We start from the raw sequence: 24,861 nt of genomic DNA, 5'->3' as shown, positions 1-24,861 counted from the left end.
GCTTCTGTCCTCCCCATCTGTATGCCTCAAGCTCCACAGGCACGGGGCGTCCACACAGCAGACCCTTTCTCCTTCTGGGATAGGCACCAGCAGGGTACGGCGCACGCTGGAAGGGAGGCACCTTCCTACCCTGGACCCACCTCCGGAGCCAGGAAGCCTGTGTATAGCCATGACTCCCCGGCCATCGGCGGGCTATACATGTGGCCACCATGGCTGGGGCTACCACAGCTGGGGCCACGGCAGCATCGTGCCACTCTGTGAATCCAGACATGATTCCCTGGAAGGGTTTGGGATTCCAGATTGAATGAATCTTCATGGAATGATGAAAATTAAAAATTACTTGATTATGGAAGTTTCTGATTTATTCCAGACAAAATATTAGGTTTGTCACTAAGAATCACCTCAAAGCCTTCACTAGCACAGCAGGGCCCGGCAACCGGCGCTGCGGGACGGAGGCCAATGCGGGAGGGGCCCCAAGGTGCCCAGGACGGGGGCAGGCCCTAATTCTTCACTTCGGCGGCCTCCTTCTCAGCCTTCTCCTTGGCCTTCTCCTTCTCCTCCACCTTCTCCTCCTTTTCCAACATGGCCACGATCTCGGCCACCTGGCTGGTGGAGATGTGGATGTCCTCTTTATCCACCAGCTCGATCACCTACGCACACGAGAAAGGGACAAGGGGCTCAGGGGTGACCCTGCCCCGACGCAGCACCTTCCCAGCAGAGTATGCAGGGGAGGTGGAGCCCAGCTCCTCCATCCCAGCAAGAGGACCACTGGGGTCCTTACGCTGCCTTGGTACTGCAGTACCAGACCTCCAAAGCCCGAGGCCAGATTAAAGCTATGAGGCAGGAGCGCCTGGGTGGCTCAGGGATTAAGCATCTGCCTTCAAATCAGGATCTGATCCTGGGGTCCTGGGATCAAGCCCCATGCCGGGCTCCTGGCTCAGTGGGGACCCTGCTTCTCTCTCTGCCCCTCCCCATTTGTGCATTGTCAAATGAATAATAAAATCTTTTTTTTTTTCTTTAAATAATAAAATCTTTAAAAAAAGCTATGAGAGAGGGGCTCATAGAGCAGGAGACACAGGCTCTGTGAGTATACAGGGGTGGGGGAGGGAGTGCGGGGGCGGCACCATGAGGCCGCAGGGTCAGGGCATGCCCTAGACAGAGACTCCTCAGGAATCTCTCACCCCCGTGGCTCTGGGTGTGCAGGGCGAGAGCATCTGAGCTGCCATCCACAGCATGGAAGGGGCCCCAAGGAAGGGGCAGCTGGCGTGGGCGCAGGCCTCCCAGCCTCTGCTGCTGCCAAAGTGAAGCCATCAGCATGTGCTCCTGGTCCTTCAACAGGACCCCAGTCAATTAGCAGCTATGCTCAGTAAACCTGGGGATAACCACTAACCAGCTAGAGACCAGAAGCCGTGCGAACAGCCAGAAGAGTGCGCCCTCCGCAGAGTTCCTCTCATCAAGGTGGAATCCCATTCCCAGTCTCCTGAGCTGCCCAACCCCTGGCCCCAGGGACCCCAGTGCTTCGCTCAGCCCTCCTCAGGGTTCAGGCAGCACCTGCTGAAGTCTGGCCTGGAGGACAGCCTGACACATCCCCTCCCTCTGAGTCTGCCCTAGACACCCCACAGCTACTGCACTCCCCTGACTGTGCCAAAGCCCCACCAGCGGACGCAAGAGGCTTAGTGTCCAGTCAAAATGCAGACGGGCTGCTCTAGGTTCACATCCTGACTAAGCCAAGGATTTAGAGGACAGAGACGGGGTACATGTGGAAAATATCCCCCCAAGACACAGCCATTGGCTGGGCCAGGCAGCCCTGACTTGGTCCCAATTCACCTTGACAAGGTCATCGATGTTGATCTTGCCGTCCTTGTTTTCATCCAGCGCGGAGGCCAAGCTGATGAGCTTGTTTTCTGGAATGTGCTTGATCTGCTTCATGGCACTGATGAGCTCAGCGATGCTGATGACAGTCTCCCTGGGGGTTGGGGGGGACAGAGCCTGCCTGTGGCACAGCCACACCCACAGCCCCACCAGGCCTCCTAAGGGTCAGCCTTAACCCAGGCAACCCTCCCTCCAGAGCTCCCCAGCCCCTGCCTTTGGGAATTCCCACCCAACTTGGACACAAACCTAGAATTCTTCCTTTGGTCCCAGGTCTCCCTGGGCACTGCCCCCCAGGAAGCCTTTCCACTGCTGAGGACAAAGCCTCATGGTTCCTGGGTAGTGGTCCTCAGGCCTGTGTGTGTAGTGGCCTGGGGGGCAGGGGCCGAGTATGGCTGTGCTGCCCTCTGACCGAGGAGGGCAGGTGGGCTGAAATAATGACACAGCCCAGCAGGTCAACTCAGGAAGAGCACGGACCTCGTCTGGAGGTGAAGGCCCCCCAACTTGGGGACAGCAGGAAGTCTGCAGCCAGCCCTCCTTCCCTCTTAGAGATGCAGGCACTCAGAGCACAATGCCCGGCCCATAGGAACACTGGTAGCAGCCCGACAGCTCCTCACTCACACGATGACCTCCAGAGTGGTGGCAACACTGAGCGCCTATGTGTAGGGGCTTCAGGAAGAGAGGTGGCAGGGGATGGTCCAAGGGAGCTATATCCTAGGCACATTCTGGAAGGACCAGCTTGATGGCAGTCTGGGGACAGATGTGGCCTATAGTGCCTGGAGAGTAAGGGTTGGGGGCGGGGAATAGTGGTCCTGACATTGGCCAAAGTGCGCATGTGTGTGCCTGTGTGTATGCGTGCGTGTGCATGTGTACATGTGTGCATGTGTGCGTGTGTGAGCAGAAGAGAGGACCCCAAGAGCTCCTTCAGTAAAACAGTTAGCGACAAGTGGAGACGGAGATGGGGCTAGGCTTCTGGCTGGAACCATGGGGTAAAAGCTCAGGGCTTGGACACTAGGGCCAACAAGTGCAACTTCATCTCCCAGTGCCCAGCATCGGGGCCACGCTCACCCTGCAGGTGGCTGCTCGGCGGTGGGACCCAGCCTGCCAGCCTCTTGGCCCGCCTCCAGCTGTGAAAGCAGGCTATCGATCTGCCCGATCATCTGCTGCACCCTCTTTGTCAGCCTCTTGCTGGCTTTCGACTCCTCTACATAGATTTCTTCGCCGGTCTTCGAAAGCTCCTTCTGGATCTCTTGCAAATCCTAACGAAATTATGGAGTCGTAAAAGATTGTCTTTAAAACAATAAAATAAAAAGGACCCATACAACTGCTTACCTCGTAGAAGTAGTTAAATTAACCCAAAGGTAATAAATTCCAGGTTGCAAATTGAGCTGCACAATCGTGTCTGCACCTTTCGTACAAATCACTTGTTTTTGCAAACTCAAATATGGTCTGTGTTGCAAAGGAAATAGTATCTATGTGAAGCTCAACTTTCTTTATATTTGTTAAAAGAATAAATAGATGGATGAAAAAATTGGGGAATAGAAGATGCCTTCTTAAATCCCAAGTCATGACCGTCCTCATAAGCAGGCACTACAGGGAAGGATGGAAGGTGGGGCTGGGAATGAGGAGAAGGGCTCAGCATTTCTGGTGAACCCCAGATTTCCAACAGAGAACCACTGTGTCAACAGGCCTGCCATGAACATGGCTGATTATTTTCACCAATCTCAAAACTAGTCATCTTTTCCCAATGGATCTACGAAAACATAGTTCTTTCATAAAGTAGGCTCCACAGCTCCTATGGGGCTGAAGCTCATGACCCTGAGATCGAATCACACACCCAACTGAGCCAGCCGGGCGCCCTGAAACAGCGCTTTCAAATCAGATTTGGAAGTAACATTTATAAAACAGACAGGTTTTCCTTTAAAAAACGAACAGGGCACCTGGGTAGCTCAGTGGATTAAGCCTCTGCCTTTGGCTCAGGTCATGATCTCAGGGTCCTGGGATTGAGCCCCACATCGGGCTCTCTGCTCAGCAGGGAGCCTGCTCCCCCACTCACCCCTCTCTGCCTGCCTCTCTGCCTGCTTGTGATCTCTGTCCAATAAATATATAAAAAATCTTAAAACAACAACAACAACAACAAATAAATCAATAAATGAAAAAAGTTAGTGTGTAAGAAAGAAATGTCTTCCGGGGAAACATGACTGCAACGAGGATTTCATTTATCAAGCGACTAGACTGCTGGTCTGGTCCCTTCATGGGCCTATGGACTGCCAGGGTAAGCAGCCCATGCCAGGAGCAAAGAGCCCGGGCACTCAGCTGCACAGAGACCCCTGGCTGGCCCAGAAGGGGGCAGAGGACATCCCCAGGACACTGCCGCCCACCTCGCTGTAGTCCTGCACATCCTCCTTGAGCAGCTCCAGCTCTTCCTTCTCCTTGGTCAGGGACGACTTCTGCTCTTTCAGCTTCGAGCAGGCATTGCTGAGTATGTCGATCTCCTCTTTCGTTATTTCCTCTTCCTGCAAAGAGGACACACAAGCGCCCTAACAGAAACCCGGCTAGAGGAAAATCATTACTGACCCCCCACCTCCAGAGTACTCAGCAGCTCTTCTGTCCACACCATCTGCTCCTGCTGTGCACACAGAGGCCAGCAGACACACGCACAGTCCCCATCCTTGCCCCCACGTGCCCAGGTGTGCCTGTGCCACCACGCATGCAAGCCCGGGACACCATCACCAACTGACAGAGACCTGTTGGCCACCCAAAACCTTTCTGTGCCCAGGCTAGCTCAGAGCTGCTCTCCCGCAGCTCAGACAAATACATCCCAGACGGTGAGCTCATGCATGTAGGACGTCGTCCCCTGCCTCACTGGGAGCCCCCCGCCCCCCACCTCTGTGTTGTCCTGGGCCTCCAGGGGCCGGACAGCTTCCCAGCCAGAGCACAGACCAAATCTGCTCCTCCACCACAGGCCATCCTAGCTCCTCTCAGTCTGCACGCATGTTCTAGAACAAGCCTGCCCACTTCCACACCAAGCCTGCTGGGATGCTGATGGGTCCAGACATGGGCATCAGCGGCAGAATGGACACCTCACGAGGACCCCAGCACACACAAACGCAGAACACCCGTTGGAGGTAAGGAACCTCAGCGACCCCTCAGCATTTGGCGGTACAGCGCAGCTGCGATACTGTCAGACTCAGCCCAGGGGCTCCCTGCAGGGACCGTCCGCCATACTGAGACTGCCGTTCGCTTGCTCATCAACGGCCCAAAGAAGCGGCGATCATTTTCGGCTGCTCACACCCTCTGCAGACAGGCAGTTTCGCTCCCCCCTTCCGACTGTGTGCTCTCATTCCCCTCCTCTAACTGTGCTGGCCAGAACCTCGGCACATTGCTGAACGGGGCAGCGAGTGCGGACGCCAGGGACCGAGCGAGCTACAGCTATTTCCACAGATGCTCCCCGTCGGGTGAGAGTGTTCTCCTCGACTCGCTCACTGGGAAATTTTTTTTTTTTTTTTTTTAATCAGAACAGATACTGGATTCTGTGAAGTGCTTTTTCTGCATTTATCGAGATGCTCATACGTGGTTTTTCTCTTCATTCTGTCAATACGCTCGTTATACTGACTGTTGTTTTGTATTCCCTGGACAAGCCCCAGGAGATCACGATGTATTAGCCTTTTCATAGAATAGCTGCGTCTGATTTGCTAAGAGTTGGTTCAGAACTTGTACATCTGCGTCCCAAAAGATACGGCTGTGCAGTGCTCTCCCAGCAATCTGGTACTGGCATCAGCTAACGCCCATCTCAGGAGGAGCTGGAAACGGCTCCCCTCTTCGGCTTTCTGTGAACACTCTGTGCACTGAAGGATCTCCCTAGAAACTTGGGGCCTGTGAAGCCACATGGGTCTGGCTTTCCCTAGGCTTTCAGCCACAAGCTCAATGTCCTTACCCGAGGGAGAGCCTATCAGGCTCTCTGTGCAGCCCCAGCAGATGGCCAGGACAGGTAAAACCTACGACGTCGCACTGCAAATGGGGACGGAGGCACTTGCTTTTCTCACTCCTTACAGTAACTTTCCAGGGAACAAAGGCTTGTAGCTGGTCAGTTTTGTAAAGGTTTGTGTTTCTTGCTAAGAAATCCTCACCAAACCTCAGTTCTTCTGACCGGTCTAATTGCCCTTTCACATTATCCATTGGAAAAGGAATGCATCTGTTTCCATGAAGACAGTCACTGTCCCAGCTCTATTTAATGACAAGTGCCCCTTCTTCCCGAGCTGCATTCTATGGGCCCAGCAGGGCTCCATCTCTGCTCAGCTGTCCATTTCCCAGCCTTCCACCCCCTTAAAAATGACCCTGACCCCTCCCTGAGTCACCCTTTGAGCCCAGCTTGGTCCCAGATTCCTGGGACCCTATTCCTCCCAACCTCCTCGATGTGTCCTTACCAGCACATCTGTTTCCAGAACGGCCCTGGCCTCCCACCTCGCAAGCCTGTCCCACCCACCTTCCTCCACCCAAACACATGGCCTCTGAGGACCACAGACCGTCTTAGGCAGCCGCACCAGCTCGGATCTGCTACCCCGAGTCTTCTTACAACAGCGGTCTAGATCCTCCCTGAGACCAGCTCTTCCTGCTGCCTGCCGCAGTGGGGCCTTCCTTCCCCACGGGCCTGGAGAAGGCTGGCGTTCCCCCTCCACCCGGCAGCTCCACCCTGAGACACCCACAGGGGAGCTTTTCCTTCCAGCTCTGCCCCACAACTGCTCCTACTGAGCCACGGACGACCTCACCCTCCCCATTAGGGGTCTGTCTTCAGGCCTCCCCCACCCAGCCCTCAATGCTCCTGATGAGGCCCACCCTCCCCTGGAAACAACTCCCCCCACTAGGTATAGACATGCTGAGAGCCCAGTGGTTCCTCTACAGCCTCGTCTCTCCTCCAGCCTTCGAACGTGGAGGCCACCGTGTCCCGGCCCCTCTGGGACCTCACTTGAATTCCCCCCGCCCCCCACCAACACGAATCCCCGGCCCTGGTCTCTCTCCTACTCCAGCTGCCAAACCGACATTGCCGTCTGTCTGTAGAGACTTCCCATACCCGACACCTGGCAGTTCCAGACAGAAGGGGTCCCACGAAGGAAGTGGCTACCACCTGGACAGTCAGACCCCAGTATCCTGCTAGGTGCCCAGCACATCAGGCTGGGTGGGGATCACACCAGCTCCCCTTCCTTCCCACTGTGCAGCCACTGGGAGGACAGAGGGTCCAGGGGGCCAAGCACCCGGCACCTCCACCTTCCAGCCACTCAGGCCCAGAGTTGGGAGCATAGCTTGCTGTTCGCACAGCAACCTGGGCCTCCTGAGAACACCTCCAAGCTGCGGCCTCACCCCTTACCGCCCCCACGACCATCTGCTGTCACCCTGAGCCAGGCTACGGTGCCTCTGGAGCCCCCGCCCCACAAGCCAGCCCCCTCTTCACCCTCCTGTTGGGTTCCAACATGGCCTGCCTTCCGGGCCTGCGTGCACGGTTACCTTCAAGCCTTCTAGGACAGGGGCCATGTCCTTCAGGGCCTCTGACGGTAGGGTCACCTCAGGCACTCCGGGCTGCAGCTCGGCCGCAGGCCTCCCAGGGGCAGCCTCTGCCGCCACTTCTGGCTCCACTTCCTTCTGAAATGCAAGGCCACTGCCGGCTCAGCACCAAATGGCACCCCAGCTGCTGTCCTGGAGCGTCAGCGCCAGCACAGACCAAGGGCGCATTGTCAACAGGCCGGCCGCGCGCCAGTGGAGGTTTTCATGAAAGCCCGGCAGCCAGCGTTGGGGGGTGGGGGTGTCTCCCACAAGGTGTCCCCGCCAGGCTCTGATGGGCATGTTCCACGACTCACGCAGCTGTGCACTGGCACTCGCCAGGTCCATGGAGGCTCCCGTCAACACTACCAGCACCTACGTCCATCCTCAGTCCTTCCCTGACAAGTGCACGAAGTTGCCCCATGGCCTCCAGAGCAAATACACCCATTGCCCGGGCCGGGGGGGCCCAAAGAGAACATGGGCACTGTGCTGCCCCTCTGCCCATTGGTGGAGCCAGCCACACTGGGCGCTGGCACCCGGGCCACTGGAGAGGCAGCCAATCCCGTCCCCTGGGCACTCCAGGCAGAAGACAGGAGACGGGCCACAGGGACCCTCTCGACGTGGTTCCACAAACAGCTTCTAGAAAAGCTGGAGCAGACAGCCTTAGCCTGTCCCAATGCTCCGTGTGGCTCCCGCACTGCCCAGGCAGGCAAAGGGACCTGGCGGTCGCTTACCGCCGCATCGGGGCGCCGCTGCAGCTCCTTCTCCAAGTGTTCACGCCGGATGGCTGCCTCCTCCTGCAGCGTGGCCTCCAGCTTGGCCTTGTTGTCCACCTGCTCGCCTTCCACTTCAGCCACCTTCACCTGGGCCTCCTTAGCCTGCACAAAAGGGAGACTATGAGAGGATGTCTGTGGCCTGAGGTACCCCCACGGCACCCCCAGACCACCTGCACCTGGACTCCCACTTGGGAACTCCGTCTGCTGGACATGCTGCGAGGCGGCTGAGGGGCACCTTCTGTGCGACTGTCACAGGAACCCTCAGCATCAGAGTGGACTGACGAGACAGTGTGGGGAGCATCCCCAGAAGTGAGAGGGCCCCCCACCTTCCAGAGCAAGCCACAGATGCAGTCTCCTGGCACACATACCACGATCTCTGGGAGCGTCTGCAGTGTGGACTTGAGCTGGTCGGCGGGCGAGAGGGTGTCCGGGAGGTACATGGCCCGGGACAGGATGAGCAGGGACGTCGGGATCTCCTGGTGCAGGTGCAGCTCCAGCCACTGCAGTTGGGGGAAAAGATAGGCTCACCTGCTGGCCGCCTCCCACCGGCCTCTCCTGGGACCTGGACCCTGGGATCTTTTCTCTTCCGGTTTCATGGCGGAGGGGGGCTGGAGTAGATGGACGCACTAGCTCACTCAAGGAAGGGCTCCCCAAAAACAAGACTCCTCGGTTTCTACAAAGCCCACCTATTCCTGCCTCTTACAACCTGATGCCCTCCTCAGCCAACCAAGCCTGAGATGCCCCCAGGGTCGTGAATGAGCGGAGCACTAGCAGCCTGGCCACTAGGCTCAGAAAGCATAGAGTGTGGCGACCACACACTCTGTTAATGAACTGCTTCATTTACTAATTTTTTAATTTTTATTTTCCTTTTTTTTATGAGGTGGGGCAAAGTCCCAAATGGGACTCCATCTCGACCCTGAGATCACGAGCTGAGGTGTTGGCCGCTCTGCCAGCTGCGCCACTAGCCGCCCTAAAGCTCTTCACGTCCAAGCGCCACAGATGCTGCGGGGTCAGCAGCTGTGGTCTCAGAAGGCTCTCAGGGCTCTGCTGGCCCCGTGAGGGCTAGGCACTGTTGGGAGGGGTGTTAGTGACAGAAGGACAGCGTTCAAACTGACCAGACCAACACAGGGTTTGTACACAAACTGTACACAGGACAGAAGCTTAGACAAAACGGAGGACCCATGACCAGGGAAACCCACAGACTTGGACTTGCAACAGCGGCCCGCAAGCACACGTGGCCAGCTGTGCTCAAGGAAGGCTGCCCGGGGAAGACACAGGGGGACTCAGCCTGTGGAGAAGCTTCCACTAGGGGACCCACATGCTCAAAAGTGCATGTGCTGAAAGAGGAGAAAAAGGTGTGGACACGTCTCTGTCTACACGTGGAGGACAACCCCAGGGAGTCAAGTTGGGGGTGGAGAGGGGACGCAGCTGGCACTGGCCATGCCATGCGTTAGGTCTTCTGATGTGACAGCTCAAGGGCCGTGGATGTCCCCTTCCAACCTCTAACCTACGCAAACTGATGCCAGCTGCAGACCTGGGCTCTGGATGCGGACCAAGGGCCCTCTGAGCTGCAGGAGAAAGCACAGCAGAGCCAAAAGAGACGCTCAGGCTGGGCTGGCCTGGGTCCTAGTTACGCAGAAGGCCCTGGCCTCATAAGTTATAAGGCAGACTGGGATTTTAAGGGAGGTTAACCGAGTCCTCATCTGTCCACACAGGACCAGAGTGGGACAGTCAGGATGGGAATATCAGCCAGGAGTGAACACACCGGTACGTGAGCACACGACAGAGCCAGGCCACTGTGCACCCTCGTCCAAGTCCAGCTGCCCCTGGAGTTTGGGGGTGTCTTTCCACCACAAGCCCATCTACACTGGCCGGACACAGGCAAGCCCTTTAGCCACATACCTGCTTCAGTTGGTCTCTCAGACGGTCCTCTGTGACCCCGAGGGCCCGCATGCCTCGTGCCCGACATGCCGACTGCAACTCCTTGACATTCAGGCTGTCCACCCCTTCCTCGGCGATCAGCTGTAATGGAAAGTCAACTGAGCCCATGCGGAAAGGTCACTCCAGGGTTATGTGTCCCGTCAGACGCGCTCCTGATATGCCTCGCCGAGCACAAGACGCACCAGAACCACCAGGGCCTCAGCTGGGGGTCTGCAGGGACCAGAACTATCTGACAGAAGGTGGGGATTCAGGAGGCACACAGTGGCCAGGACCCCACCTCTGCCCAGGCCCTGCTCGCCACGTTTGACGGCCTCTTCCTCCTCTTCCTCAGGGTCGCCCCAGCTTTCCTCCCCATCCCCCATGGTCCTCCAGCCACAGGGGAGAAAGGATGGAGAGCAAAGTGATGCCAAACTTTTTTTTTTTTAATTTATTTATTCAACAGACAGAGATCACAAGTAGGCAGAGAGGCAGGCAGAGAGAGAGAGGGGGAAGCAGGCTCCCTGCTGAGCAGAGAGCCCGATGTGGGGCTCGATCCCAGGACCCTGAGACCATGACCGGAGCCAAAGGCAGAGGCTTAACCCACTGAGCCACCCAGGTGCCCCTGATGCCAACCTTCTGAAGAGGTCTCCTGGCCTCAGCCCAACATCAAGGGGACCCAAGTGAGAAGAGCGAACCGGAGTCCTCGTCCCAGAGGCCCCCTCGGCTGGCCCCTCTCGAGTCTCCCAATGACCGTGAGGCGGACAACACCGTGACTCCCCTTCTCTGAGGTAAGCTTTCCATTCTGAGAGGACTGGAGACCAACATGCAAATGTGACAGCAGCGTTTCTGCCAACACTAAGGAAGCACAATGCTGACAGTCGTAGCTGGCATGGTGACACCACACCAAGCAGGAAAGCCTCCTGCCCCCAGGGGGACTGTGTGCTTTCACACACTCCCACCTCCTGAACCCCTGGCAACCTCTCCCCTGCTCCTTGTTTCCAGCACACGTGCAGCTTGCCACAACTTCCAGGACATCCAGGAGGACACGGAACCTGCTCATCTGTAAGCAGACAGCCCTGTGCCAGAGACCGTCCTGCTTTAACCACTCTCCCACTCACATGTAGCTGGATCTCTTCAGTTTGGGGTTATTAGGAAAAAGTGGAGTCTCTGTTTTCATTTTCCCCATCTTCCCGTGGGTTCCACAGTTCCATGTGGACTTGTGTCCCATGCCTCTGAGTCCCACCTCCTTACGGGGCACACACAGAGGTCACTCACTGTCCACATCCTCGTCCTAGTCCCGGCGACATGTAGGAACCTCAGCCCCCAGATGACCCTTGACCTCTCCCACTCACGATGCACTCATCTCAACAACTCCTCCTTCCATGGAGAGCCACCTTGCACAGCCCCGTCGTTTCTGCTGTGACCATTAGCACTTCACGTAGAAGGTAGACGAGAAGGGAAGTCTACTGGGTTTACCTGTGTTTGCTTGCCATGTTCTTTCTTCCTCATGGGCCAGGCCTTCTCCCGTCACAGCTGACCCGTGACCAACATGGGCTTAAATTGTGCAGGTCCACTCACACTCGGGTTTTCTCGACAAAGGACAGCACGGGAAATGTCCTTTCTCGTCCTTACAATTTTAGTAACATTTTCTTTTGTCTAGCTTACTCTATTATAATATAGCACACAATACATATTACACACAAAAGAGGTCTTTGCCAACTGTTTATGACATCACTAAGATTTCTGGTCCACAGGAGGCTCTTAGGTAAGTTTTTGGGGGTCAGATGTCACACACTGTGGCTTGGCTGTGCCACTTGCCTGCCTACCACCAAGGGACACAGAGGCAGGAGCTCCCTCCAGCTGTGTTTTTAATGGAGTCAAATCCCATCTTGAGCATTTTGTTTTCCTTCTCTGAGAACACAGCCTGAAACACTACAGAGCTGAGGATCATATAAAAGATGCGTTTGTAAACATCACACAGTTTTATATACATTCACTGTGTGTTTCTGCTGCCTTCTACGTAATTTACTTCGTAACACATTACCACCACTCGTAAATAACTTCTGTACGGTAACACCACTGCAGTTATGGATAAAGAGACTAATCAAAAAGAAAAGTTACATGCGGATTTTCACCTGTGTTGGGGGGATGCAGGGTCCAGAGTCCCTAACTCCCACATCATTCAAGGTCTATGTCCCTTCCGATTACAGCTCCTCCTCCAGGCTGAGGGCAGAGGTGCTGGTGGTGAAGTTCTCTTAGTTTTCCTTCTTCTGAGAATGTCAATCCCCACCACCCCCTTACAGAATATTTTCACTGGGAACAGGCTTCTGAATTGGCAGGGTTTTTTCCAGCAAGTGAACAATATTGCTCCACTTCCTTCCAACCCCTAGTTTCCACAGAGCACCTTCCCTGTGGGCCAGACACCATTCTAATGCTGCTGTTGAAATCAGCGATCTTCAGTGTTGTTCCGTTTGACAATGACTATCCTCCTGTGGATTTCTTTTTTTGTTTTGTTTTGTTTTTTAAATTTATTTATTTTTTATTTTTTATAAACATATATTTTTATCCCCAGGGGCACAGGTCTGTGAATCGCCAGGTTTTCACACTTCACAGCACTCACCTCAGCACCTCCTGTGGATTTCTTTGGGTTGATCCCACCTCAGGTTCACTCAGCTTCTAAAATTTGTTGATTCAGGTATTTTACTGAATCTGAAAAGAGTTCAGCTGTTATATCTTCCAGCACTTTCCTGGCTCTGCCCTTCCTCCTCTCTTTCCAGAACTCTGACAAGTATGTGAGATGCTTTCCTTTAGTCCCCACAGGCGGCTGAAGCCCTGCTCATTTCTTTTTTTTAAGATTATATTTATTCATTTGTGAGAGAGAGAGAAAGCACACAAGCAGGGGAAACAGCAGGGGCAGAGGGAGGAGACTTCCCACCCAACAGGGAGCCTGACATGGAACTCAATCCCAGGACCCTGATATCATGACCTGAGCCAAAGTCAGTTGCTTAACCGAGTGAGCCACTCTAACGCCCCCCAATGCTCATTTTTTTCAACTGTTTTCTCAGATGTTCAGATGGGTGATTTCTATTGTCTGATCTTAAAAGTTCACTGGCCCTGTCTTCTGTCCTTTCCCTTTTGCTATATAAGGGACCTATTTTGGATTTTACCTTTCACTTCTAAATTTCCATTTAGTGGGATGCATGGGTGGCTCAGTCGGTTGAGCATCTGACTCACAGTTTCGTCTCAGGTCATAATTTCGTGGTCATGGGACTGAGCCCCACACTGGGCTCCATGCTCAGGGCACAATCTGCTTCAGGTTCTTTTTCCTTCCCCTTCTGCTCCTCCCTGCTCATGCTTGCACTCTAAAATAAAATCTTTATATGAAAAAAGAATTCCATTTGGTTTTTCTCCATTTTCTTTGCTAAGACTCGTCTTGAACGTGGCTACGGGACAGCAGCTGCTTCACAATTCTCATCTGGTGTCTCACGTCTCTGCTGTCTCCATGGCTGCCTTTTCTCATTCACTCTGAGAGCCTTCAGTTCTTCTTCTTTTCTCTCTCTTTTTTTTTTTAAGATTTTATTTATTTATTTGACAGAGAGATCACAAGTAGGCAGAGAGAGAGGGGGAAAGCAGGCTCCCTGCTGAGCAGAGAGCCTGATGTGGGGCTCAATCCCAGGACCCCGAGATCATGACCTGAGCTGAAGGCAGAGGCTTAACCCACTGAGCCACCCAGGCCCCCCCTTCCTTTTATGGAAAGATTTTAATCTCTCTCTCTTTTTTAAAGCTCCCCATGGATCCCAGTGTAGGGCTTGAACTCACAACCCTGACATCAAGACCTGAGCTGAGATCAGGAGTTGGACGACAGGTGCCCCACGAGGAGTGGTTTTCACGAAGAGTGGCTTTCACTTTAAACCCAGACATTTTAGGTATCGGACAGGAGACCCTGGATCTTGTCTCGGTATTCAATCTTCGCTGGCCCCCTCGGACACCACTCCAGCATAGGAGTGGCATGTGACATTATAACCAACTTTGACAGATTTTGCAGTTTGTCTGGCCATCTACTGACCAAACCAACAAGCCTACGTGGCTTCAGTCTCCCCCGTGGCCTGGCTTTCATGGGAATGCAAGAATCCTGTTTCAAACCCTCCAACCACAAAGCCCTAGCCACTCCTCCCATGCGAGGACTAAAGGCCAAGCCCCAGGTCCTCCCTCGCTCCCGTTTCCTAGTTCCCAGGTGTGGCAAGGTCTCATCTGGCCCTCAGTGGGGGCTCTGCCTCCATTTCTAGGCCAAATGTGAGTCATAAGCTCCCTTGACGGCTGACCTCTCTGGGTTAGCTCTCGGTTATATATATATATATTCCAGCCTGGAACAGGCTGGGTGCCAGCTCATTATTGCCAGGCCCCCATTCAGCCTCCACTGAGTCCCAGGGGAAGCACCTCTGTTTCTGCTGGGTAATGGGGATTCGAGATCCGGTCTTCCACCAGGGCTCTCCATGCCTCCTGGGCTAGGAGGAGCAGGTGGCCCAGCTGGCTCTGGACACCATCCCAGCGGGATGCAGGAGGAGCCTTGGGAATGGTCAGGTGGAGGTGGAGGAGGAGGTCCTGGCCCCTGCTGGCCTGCTAACACTACGCCCGGGTGAGCAGGGTGGCTCAGCACCATCAGCCGGCCTTCCTGGACATCATCCTGGCTGTGACATCCTCACAAAGGCGGAGGTCTCAGCCCTCAGCCAGCAGTACACATGGTGGGGGTGACAGCATCTCCCTTGGGGTCTGGCTGAAGTACAGAAGTTACTGCCCCAAGTCCCCTGTCCTTTGAAACAGCTCCTTTCCTGTCCTCTGGCCAGACAGAGCATGCTTCTGTTAGGGGTTTTTTTGTTTACTTTTTTTTTCAAAAGATTTTAATTTTAAGTCATCTCTACGCCCCACATGGGGCTCCAACCTAAAGCCCTGAGATCAAGTGTGACACGCTCCAGCGACAGAGCCAGCTGGTGCCCCCGTCAGAACTCTGAGGTCTGCACGCATGAGCACCTCTTTATCTCTTCAGCCCTGAGGTACAAAGACCGACCTGGTTGGTCCTGAGGTCCCACGGTCTTCTCAAACTTCTTGTGTGTTCGTCACTGAACATCAACACCCAGGGGAAAGGAACCCCATTCCACCTTCCTGACGGTGGAGGTCCAGCCGCTGTCCTACGTTACAGGACTCTGAGGCACTGAGCAGTGGGATGACTTGTCCAAGGTCACAGAGCAAGCAAGTGGGCAGGACTCAACCCCAGGCCACCTACCCTTGAGTTGCCTCTCCCCAGGTGGGGTGGCAGAGACTGAGGGCAGCCACACCGCAGGCTGTCCTACGGCCACACTGTGGGCTCCTCCACAGCCACACAGCAGCCACACCCTGCAGGCTCCCCCATGACCACACAGCAGGCTCCCCCGCAGACACACAGCAGCCACAGCACAGGCCCCCCCAGTCACACGGCAGCCACAGTGCAGCCCCCGCCAAGTCACGGGGCAGCCACAGCGCGCTCTGCCAGAGTGGACGTCCAGAGCACCCTCCCAGACAATCTGCACCGTACTAAAGAAAGGGTTTCTTTTCAGTCTCACAAAAATGCAGATACTTTGCTACTTCTAGCTACAAGGAGGAGCCAACTATCACCGGACCCACACCCCTGCTGAGAGCTCCTAGAAAAGCCAGATGAAACACATAAATGCACACCCGGTGGCATCAGAAAGCTAACACGATAAGGGCTCAGGGACAGCGAGATGATATGCCTGGAAAGGCCAGGCAACCACAGAGGTGTGGGCCCTCCATCTGTGAACCCCTGGGGACGCGGCAGCATCTGCTGACTCTTAGTGCAGACTGAGAGGCCAGTCCCAGGGCCACAGCTAAGAAGCACAGACATCTCACCAAGCTAAGATGACAGCTGGAAGCGAAAGGTTGCTTGGTAGACAGGCCTTGAGGGCCGCTGCCCAGGGAGGAGGAAGGGTGGGAAAGAACCCTGGTATCAGGCTCTCTAGCTGAGCAGCATAAAGGCGAGGAGCTGGGCAGAAACTCTTCACAAAGCAGAGGGGCCTCCAGGGCCCTGCTGTGCAGGCAGCACTATAGGTAAGGGCCGCGGTGGGGCTGTAGGACGACCAGCCCTGATCGCGCCCCAGGTGACCAGACCCTCAAGACACCTGGGTGGGCCCCTCCGGGAGGATGACGGCAACAGCTGGAAGCTCGGAAACTTCGCACAGACATGTCTGCGTTCAGGAACTAGACACTGCAAATGCACAAGCCCAAGAAGATAAAACAAAACAAACAAAGACCTACAGTCCAGTTATCAGAATAATCAGACAGGAACTACGACGAGCTATTCAAGAAAGTGGAGCACAAGCGTTCTGGAGCAAAGACTGAACACCTCCGAGATGTGCCTAGAAAGCTAGGAGGACATCAGACGCCAGACACTGTACAGCAAGCACTGCTGGAGAAAAAGAAGGGTGTTTCAGGAGCTCGCGCCAAAAAAAGTGCACTGGAACCACAGGCAGGGCAGCCACTGGGATGCGGGCAGGCCAACCAGGAGGACACAGTGGTCAGCATAGCCCTGGGAGCAAGCTGGTTGTAGGCCACTCTTTTTATGAAAACTATCAAAGATCTGGAACAAAAATCCATGTTAAAAGATGTTTATTATAGTGCTGTCTTGGGTAGCAAAATATTAGCGAAAGTGATGGTTAATAAATTCTGATGCGTCCACGTAACGAAACATTAGGCAATCGCTGCCACTCATCCTTCTAGCAAACACTCAGCGACACGGGCAGGTCTCCTAACATCCTGCCAAGTGACTAGCTGCTGGCGGGATGGTTCCAGCGTGATTCCAGCAGACATGCACATGCTTTCAGTGTGCATGCACAGAGCACGGCAGGGGGCAAATAGCCACAACTGGGGAATGACAGGGCCACCAGAGCTTTAGAGTGAGGACATGGAAGGCGCCGGAAGAGGCAGAGCCGCGACCTCAGGCCACTCACCTTGTCGTCAGCCTTGATGGACCGCAGCCTCATGGTGAGCTGGAAACGCAGAAAGTTGTTGGTGCCAATGGACTGGAGCTCCAGCAGCTTGCACAGGGCCACCAGCTGCGGCCGAGTCAGGTTATCCAGGGTCAGCTCATCCTCAAACAGCTTGGAGAAACGCAGGATCTCCTCATTGCTGGGTCTCTCGCCAGTCTCTCGGATCTGCAGGAGCAATCATGTGGGTGAGCCCTGTGGGGGGGTGGTGCTCCCCAGTGCCACCCACGGACTTGGGTCACAAGCCTCAAGTGAAGAAACAAAGGAGGATAAGGTGAAGAGCCCCAGACCATGCACGCCCTCCCTTGGGTCCACCCTGTCATCACACTCCTACTGGGGAGGAGCCCCTGGAGGGCTCCAGGCCCTGAGCACAGCCAGTGCTAGCTCCCTGCAGACGAGGTCTCCAGGCAGCACATGGCTGCCGACCACCCTGCTCCTGCCCAGGCCAGCCAAACCAAGGCTGCTAACTGGCAAGAGGCTCCCACTGTGGATGTAGCTGGCCACCCCCAGCCTGGCCCTCCAGCGCGTCACTGCTGCAGGGTCTTAGTTCCTCATCTGCCAAACCCTACGTCCCCTGGGGCTGCTGCAAAGTCTGGAGACACCATGGCGAATGTCAGTGAGGTTCAAGTTCTCAAGACAGCAGGCTTGACCTCCCTGAGTACGGGGTCGGGGTGGGGCTCCCGGTCAAACCCCCTATGGCACCAGCCCACACCTGTCTGGGAGACCCACTCTTGCCGTGGGTGGTAGAGCAGAGGGAAGAAAGGAAGTGAGGTGTGCCCCCACGTAGGACGGGAGCGGCCCTGAGGCTCTAACCAGCATTCGGGACCGGTGGGCTGAGGCCACCAGGGCCCCGAAGCATCACGGCACCTTCTGGAAAAACACGGAGAAATCTTTGGTGGCGTTCCCCTTGGCTGCCTTATTCTTCAAGGCCATCTCCTCAATGGTGTCCTGGAGGAACTTGGCCAGCTCCAGCTTGACCCGCAGCTCCTTCTTCAGCCTCTCCTCCTGAGGGTCAAAGAGGGGGTGCTTCACTCCTCTGGCCTGCACCCCGGCACCTCCACGGCTTCCCTGGATAGCACCAGTCAGACCAGTTGCTTCCATTCCTCCAATGGAAACCCCCGCACGGAGTTCATGTTACTCCTCAACCCAGGGCCGCCCACATTTCCCTGAACAGCACTCACTCCCACCCAGGCGCTATGCATTCTGAGACTTTCTTTTCTAGTTCACAGTTTTAGAAAATATTTGTGTGGCCTCTTACAGCAGGGGTCGGCCAGTGATGCTTTGAAGCTTCATGGGCGGTGTGGCACAAAACCAGTCCCTGGCTGTGGGGGCAGCCGCCGCCAGCCCGGCCTACAGCAGGTTGGCCTTGCCCTCCACGGGGTCTCACCCGCACCAACAGCCTCAACCCGTGCCCTGAAGAGGTGGGCTAGAGAAACTGTATGTAAAATAGGTTTAAAGAGAAGCATCTCTGAAACCCATCCTTGACCCCTCACAACGCAGCCTGGCTGAGTGAAGGAGACACACAACACCTGAGCATCAGCCACGAACAGTGCAGACGTCGTAACTGCGTCCGTAGCCGCCCTGCCCTGAGTTCACCGCCCCTGTGGCCCCTCACCTTGATGGACTGGGTCTCAAACGTAGACGGCAACATGTTGGGGAAGAGCTTCACAGCGACAGGAAGCAGGAACTCCATGAATGGCACCACCACAAAGACCAGGAAGGGGACCAGGCGAAAGAGGTCAGCACATATCCGGAGAAACTGAGTAAAGGCGGAAGGGATCAGAGGGTGAGGCAATGTCATTGCTCACACGGCCGTCAGAGGCGCGACCACAGGCACCGCCTACCAGGGATCAGCGAGAGCGTGAAATTCCAAATAGCTCTACCGACTGCTCCTAAAGCCGGCTCTTCCTCCCGTGTCCAAACCATGGGAAGACAGCCTTCAGAAAGGAGGGCTGGAAGCTTGCCGTAGGAGCTGCCCCATCCCTTTGTGCCCTGCCCACTGGGGGCGGGGGGGTCCTGCTCAGCACAGATGGCCTGGCACAGCCATGGTACTGCCCACGGGCTTGAACGCCATGGGACAGGAGCGGCAGGCTGACGACCTGCCACTGCTGACACCAGCAAGGGCCACCAGGGAAGGCTGTGGCCACGCTACCCACCCCACATGGGCGGCAGAAAGGAAGAGTGCAGGTTGTATGTTTCTCCAGATAGCCTGACTTGAGCCTGCACTACACAGCAATGATCAGACAAACACCCAAGGGCTTCAACGACAGAAATCAACTACCACTGAAGCCATTAAAGAAATGCACAAGCTGAAATCCCCCGAAACCTGAGACGACACTCCCTACCAGGGCCCCAGGCAGCTCAGCCTTCTCTTCAGTCATGACCAGCCAACGACGGTCTACACTCACAACTCTCCAGCCTCCCAGGAAACAAAGGCACCCTGTGCACATATGTGCGCACTTCCACTGTCACGACCTGCTCTGTGCTCGTGAAGAGCAACATCGTTCCTAGAAATGGCTTTGTTTTGGCCTCATCTGACACTTCCGACTGGGCTCCAGGGGTACATCCCCAATGGAGCACGGCTCCCCGAGGGCTACAACCCCTCCCGGCCGTCAGGAGCCACCTGCCTCTTGATTGTCCTGCGTATAAGGAGGACACAGCAGGGGCTCTTCTCCCCAGACCAGTCTCTACTCTGAGGGTCACAGAACAGGGACCCCCAACCTAAACCTATCTCACTTACAAACCTCGCACATTCACTTTCCTATTTATTTTCAAAACCAACTGATGGATTCCTCTATTTTTTCATTTGTTTACAATTCATTACTGTTTTTTTGTTGTTTTTTTTTTAAAGATTTTATTTATTCATTTGACAGACAGAGATCACAAGTAGGCAGAGAGAGGCAGGCAGAGAGAGAGAGGAGGAAGCAGGCTCCCCGCAGAGCAGAGAGCCCGACGTGGGGCTCCATCCCAAGACACTGGGATCATGACCTGAGCCGAAGGCAGAGGCTTTAACCCACTGAGCCACCCAGGCGCCCCTCATTACTGTTTTTATTCTTATACTCAAATGGTCCAAAATTAGACCACAGAAAGACCCTTTCAGTTAAGGTGTTTTTTGACTTCATCCATTAATTTTTTTGTTAGTAGTTCTACTGAGGTTTAATTTGCATTCCACGACATTTACCACTGAGTGTGTCATTCAATGATTTTTGGGTAAATTTACAGATTTGGAACATGTTTGTTGTGCCGTAAAGCTCCCCATGTCCGTCTGCAGTCAAGCTCTGTTTCTACCCTTAGCCCGAGGCAAATAGTAAATTGACTCATTTCTATAAATTTGCTTTATTTGGACATTTCCCATTCGCGGAACAGTACAATATATTCTTTGGCGTCTGACTTCTGTCATTAAGTACATGAACATTTAGGAATGTTCTGTCCTTCTGGTGACTTCACCCCTTCAGCATTGTGAATGCAGGACACCAGGAATACTGTCCATCCCTGGTCATCTCTGCTTTGCAATTACCGCAGAACGGTGCTCACATGCCTGTGCCGGTTCTCTTCTGCCGTCAGCACCACTTCCCTTCCCCACTGTGTCACCTGGAATTTATCTGTGTCCTTACACTTAAGGGGTGTGTCTTGTAGACTGCACAGAGTTGGGTCTTGTTTTTTTATCCAACCTCATTATCTCAACCACCCAATTAATAAAACTGGGGAAAAAAAAAAAAAAAGGAAAACTGTAGGATCATCTAAACAGGTGTAGAGGGGCCTGGGTGGCGCAGTCAGTTAAGCAGTTGACTCATGATGTCGGCTCAGGTCATGATCTCAGGGCCGTGAGATCAAGCCCCATGTTGGGCTTTACAGTGTGCAAGGAGCCTGCTTGAGATTCTCTCTCCCTCTGCCCATCCCACCTCTCCTTAAAACAAAACACTCCATCACAACAAAAGATACCAGAACAGCGGACTTTGGTAAATCTGCAAGACACAAGATCAATACATAAAAATCGGTTGTAGCCCTGGGGGTGCCTGGATGGCACAGTCGGTTGAGAGTCCAACTCTTGGTTTCGGCTCAGGTCCTGGTCTCAGGGTGGTGAGATGGAGCCCCTCATCGGGCTCTGCACGGGGTGTGGAGTCAGCTTGGGTTTCTCTCTGTGTCCCCCCCACACTCGAGCACATGCATGCTCTTTCTCTCTCAAATAAATAAATCTTTAAAAACTCAGTTTTACTTCAATATATAGTAGACCCTGGAACAACACAGAGGCTAGGGGCAGCAAATCTCCCACCCAGTCAAAAATCCATGTATACATTTTGACTCCCCAAAAACGTAACTGCTAGGAGCCTCCTGTTGACAGAAAGTCTCAGTGAGGACAGAGCAGTTGATGAACACGCATTTTCTATGCTGTAGATTTCATCTGTTGTATTCTTACAATAAAGCCAGACAAAAGAAAATACTAAGAGAATGACGAAAGAACATTTGCAGGAGTACATATATATATATTTTTAAAGATTTTATTTATTTATTTGACAGAGATCACAAGCAGGCAGAGAGGCAGGCAGAGAGAGAGGAAAGGAAGCAGAGAGCCCGATGTGGGGCTCGATCCCAGGACCTGGAGATCATGACCTGAGCCGAAGGCAGAGGCTTTAACCCACTGAGCCACCCAGGCGCCCGTTCAAATATTTTTTAATATGTTTATACATTTATTTTAAAAATCCACATAAGTGGATCTGCACAGTTCAAACTTCTGTTGTCCAAGGGTCAACTGTACTAGCAATCGACAACTAGAAACTGAAATTTCAAAAAGTCTTTTTACCTACAAGAGCCAAAAGATGGAAGCACCAAGTGTCCGTGGACAGACAGATGGACGAATGGATGGAGAGACAGATGGATAAACAAAACGGACACACAATCCACACAATGGAATGTTATCCAGCCTTAAACAGGAAGGACACTCTGACACCTGCCCCCACTGGGATGGACCCCGAGGACACGGTACTGAGTGAAGTGAGCCGGTCGCCAAGGGATGACACTGTGTGACCCACTTACCCGAGGCCCTCAGAGGAGCCAGATTACAGGGCCAGGAAGTAGTGGGTGGGTGTCGGGGGTGGGGAGATAGTGTTTCATGAGGGGCAGAATTTCAGTTTGGTGAGATGGAAGAGCTCTGGAGACAAGGGTGGCCCCGCTGAACAGAGAGCCCGATGCGGGGCTTGATCCTAGGACCCTGGGATCATGACCTGAGCCGAAGGCAGAGGCTTTAACCCACTGAGCCACCCAGGCACCCCATTAAAATGGTAATTTTTGATTGTATATTTTGCCACAATAAAAAATTCCATTTATAATAGCACCAAAAAATATGACATAGTACAATATTGCTAAGAGAACTGTTTTACTCCACACTGGCCACCCCAAAAAAGTGCCCCCCCTTTGCTTATTTTCGAGTCTTTCCTTACTCTCTTTTTTAAAAAAAATATTTAATTTATTTATTAGACAGAGAAGAGAGACCGAGAGAGAGAGAGGGGGAACACAAGCAGGGGGAGTGGGAGGGGGGAGAAGCAGGCTTCCCGCTGAGCAGGGAGCCCCTAGCTCAATCCTAGGACCCTGAGATCATGACCTGAGCCGAAGGCAGAGGCTTAACGACTGAGCCACCCAGGTGTCCCTTCTCCTTACTTTCTGACACAGGCTCATCCCGTAGCACCGTTGGTGAGCTCTGTCTCCAAGAAGCCCCAGTTCCCCCTTGTGGGCCTGTTAGAAGCCAAGGGCTGGGTGCCGAGTGTGCTCACTGCTACTAGGCTGTCATGCCTGCCACACCTGGTCACCAGCTGAAGGGAGCAGGCGACTGGAACCGGTAAGAGTCTAACAAAGCTGAGAAACTGCGGTAATTCTCGATCATGTGTCTGCCATCAATGGCTAGACCAGCAATTTTGTTAGCCTAAGAGCATTGCGGCATGGTAAACATCAGGGCTCCAACATGCTCCATCTGAAGCCAGCACTTGGCGAGAAGGCTCTGGGAGGAAGAGCCATGAACACACTGGAGAGGCAGAGAACCAAGCCTGCCCGACAGCCCCCAGCTCCCCAGAGCCCCCGGGAGCCCACCAGCCAGGCCCTAGCTGCACTTCTCCACAGAGAGCTCTGCCAGATATCAGCCGCACGTGGTCCCGGCTGGAAAACCAGGACCCCGGGGCACCTAGACAGCACGGAGCTACATCGCCGAGCAAGAACGGAGGCCGAAGACAGCACCATCTCTGCCCGCACAGCTGCTCAACACATGGTCAACAGACACACGCTGCAACTCTGGACACACAACGCTACCTCGTGGTCCCTCCTGCTGACACTGCCACTCGGAGTCATTTCCGCAGGTAAGCCAGAGCTCCTGTGACAGGGCCAGAAGCGCTCCTTCCGCCAAACACGCAGGCCCACAGGACCCAGAGTCAGAACACAAAACAACTCTCCAGATACTTGTGTCACACAGGAACCCCAGACAGGTCTGTCACTCTCTGTTTAACAAGATAGGCAAGCATTCAACAGCTGCATGACCTAAATTCACAATTCAAATGTACCTCCTGCTTACACAACACTTACACAAATTATTCTACAATCTCTTTGCTTTTGTAAACATAATTTAAGTCACTTTTCTTTAATTATCAGAACTGCCAACGTTCTGTTCAAATTCAAAGTACCTATAGGACCCTAACCGAGGGAAAATAGCATTGCTCCACAGACCCTCTCCTTAATGCTGGCAATGGACAGACACGCCACCTCGGCCAAGCCCATGTCCACACAGGGACCTCACCCTGGGATGTGCTCATCTGCTCCAACTCTGTTTTTTCTTTTCTTTTTTTAAAATATTTTATTTATTTATTTGACAGACAGAGATCGCAAGTAGGCAGAGGGGCAGGCAAGGGGTAGGAGGAAGCAGGCTCCCCGCTGAGCAGAGAGCCTGTTGTGGGGCTCAATCCCAGGACCCTGGGATCATGACCTGAGCTGAAGGCAGAGGCTTTAACCCAATGAGCCACCCAGGCACCCCAACTCTGTTTTTTCTTAAAGTTTCACTGTCTTCAATGAAATAGCAAACACATGCACCTTTCAAGGCAGAATGGGATAGGGGCGGAGCAGAAGGGAATCCGAGAAAGCATTAACGTGTGCACTGTACTTGACATCCAGCGAGCACTAACAGTATGATTCTGGAATACCAGTGCCACTGCTCCTTCTTCCAGTCCTCAACCTGCCCCCTCCTAGAACAGCGTCCCAAGGGACACTCTAGCCAGTTAAAATGACCCACGTTCTCCATGAAGCTCCTGAGAACGAGTATAAAATCTGAAGCCAAAGTAACTCTCACACATGACAGCCAGTTCCTAAGATCCTCTGAAGGTCAACTTCAAGGGATCACCCGTCGCTGAACCTCTCCTTGGAGAATCTAAGGGTATGGAGAACATAAAGCTGCCCTTGCCCCCTGGGGACTCACCAAAAAAAAAAAAAAAAAAAAACAAGAGAGGAAGAAAGAAAAATCAACACTATAACCATCAGTTATTTCAGATAAGAGATCTAGAAAGTCTGGGCTCCTGGAAAAATAGGAAGAATCTTGTTTTAAGAGCCAGGGGATGGCATGGGGCACCTAGGGGGCTCAGTCAGCAAAGGATCTTCCTTCCAGCTCAGGTAGGATCCCAGGCCTGGGATGGAGTCCCGTGTTATTCCCACGCATCTGCTTCTCCCCTGCCCTCTGCACCTCCCCCTGCTCATAC

General features: G+C 53.9%; 1 protein-coding gene across 2 annotated transcripts in view; it reads right to left on the bottom strand.

Moving 5' to 3' along the window:
• Positions 1–340: 340 nt before the first annotated feature.
• LETM1 (leucine zipper and EF-hand containing transmembrane protein 1) overlaps positions 341–24,861 on the bottom strand; it is a 37,468-nt gene continuing 12,947 nt past the window's right edge. Inside the window, exons 4-14 of one of the 2 annotated variants that reach the window (XM_032856389.1) lie at positions 18,750–18,893; positions 18,002–18,139; positions 17,099–17,302; positions 10,083–10,202; positions 8,549–8,680; positions 8,139–8,282; positions 7,372–7,506; positions 4,251–4,385; positions 2,938–3,128; positions 1,828–1,966; positions 341–650 (exon numbers count right to left, since the gene is read on the bottom strand). In XM_032856389.1, the coding sequence (XP_032712280.1) occupies positions 501–650; positions 1,828–1,966; positions 2,938–3,128; positions 4,251–4,385; positions 7,372–7,506; positions 8,139–8,282; positions 8,549–8,680; positions 10,083–10,202; positions 17,099–17,302; positions 18,002–18,139; positions 18,750–18,893 (1,632 nt within the window). In that variant the 3' untranslated portion in view covers positions 341–500. The remainder of the gene's footprint in view (positions 651–1,827; positions 1,967–2,937; positions 3,129–4,250; positions 4,386–7,371; positions 7,507–8,138; positions 8,283–8,548; positions 8,681–10,082; positions 10,203–17,098; positions 17,303–18,001; positions 18,140–18,749; positions 18,894–24,861) is intronic. The other variant, XM_032856398.1, reaches the window with a different exon arrangement.

This window comes from Lontra canadensis, unplaced genomic scaffold, assembly GCF_010015895.1.
Source record: "Lontra canadensis isolate GAN:19392208 unplaced genomic scaffold, GSC_riverotter_1.0 scaffold1, whole genome shotgun sequence".
NCBI classification, from domain to species: domain Eukaryota; kingdom Metazoa; phylum Chordata; class Mammalia; order Carnivora; family Mustelidae; genus Lontra; species Lontra canadensis.
Note: the sequence above shows the minus strand (reverse complement) of the source record. Positions and strands in the feature narration are given on the sequence as shown.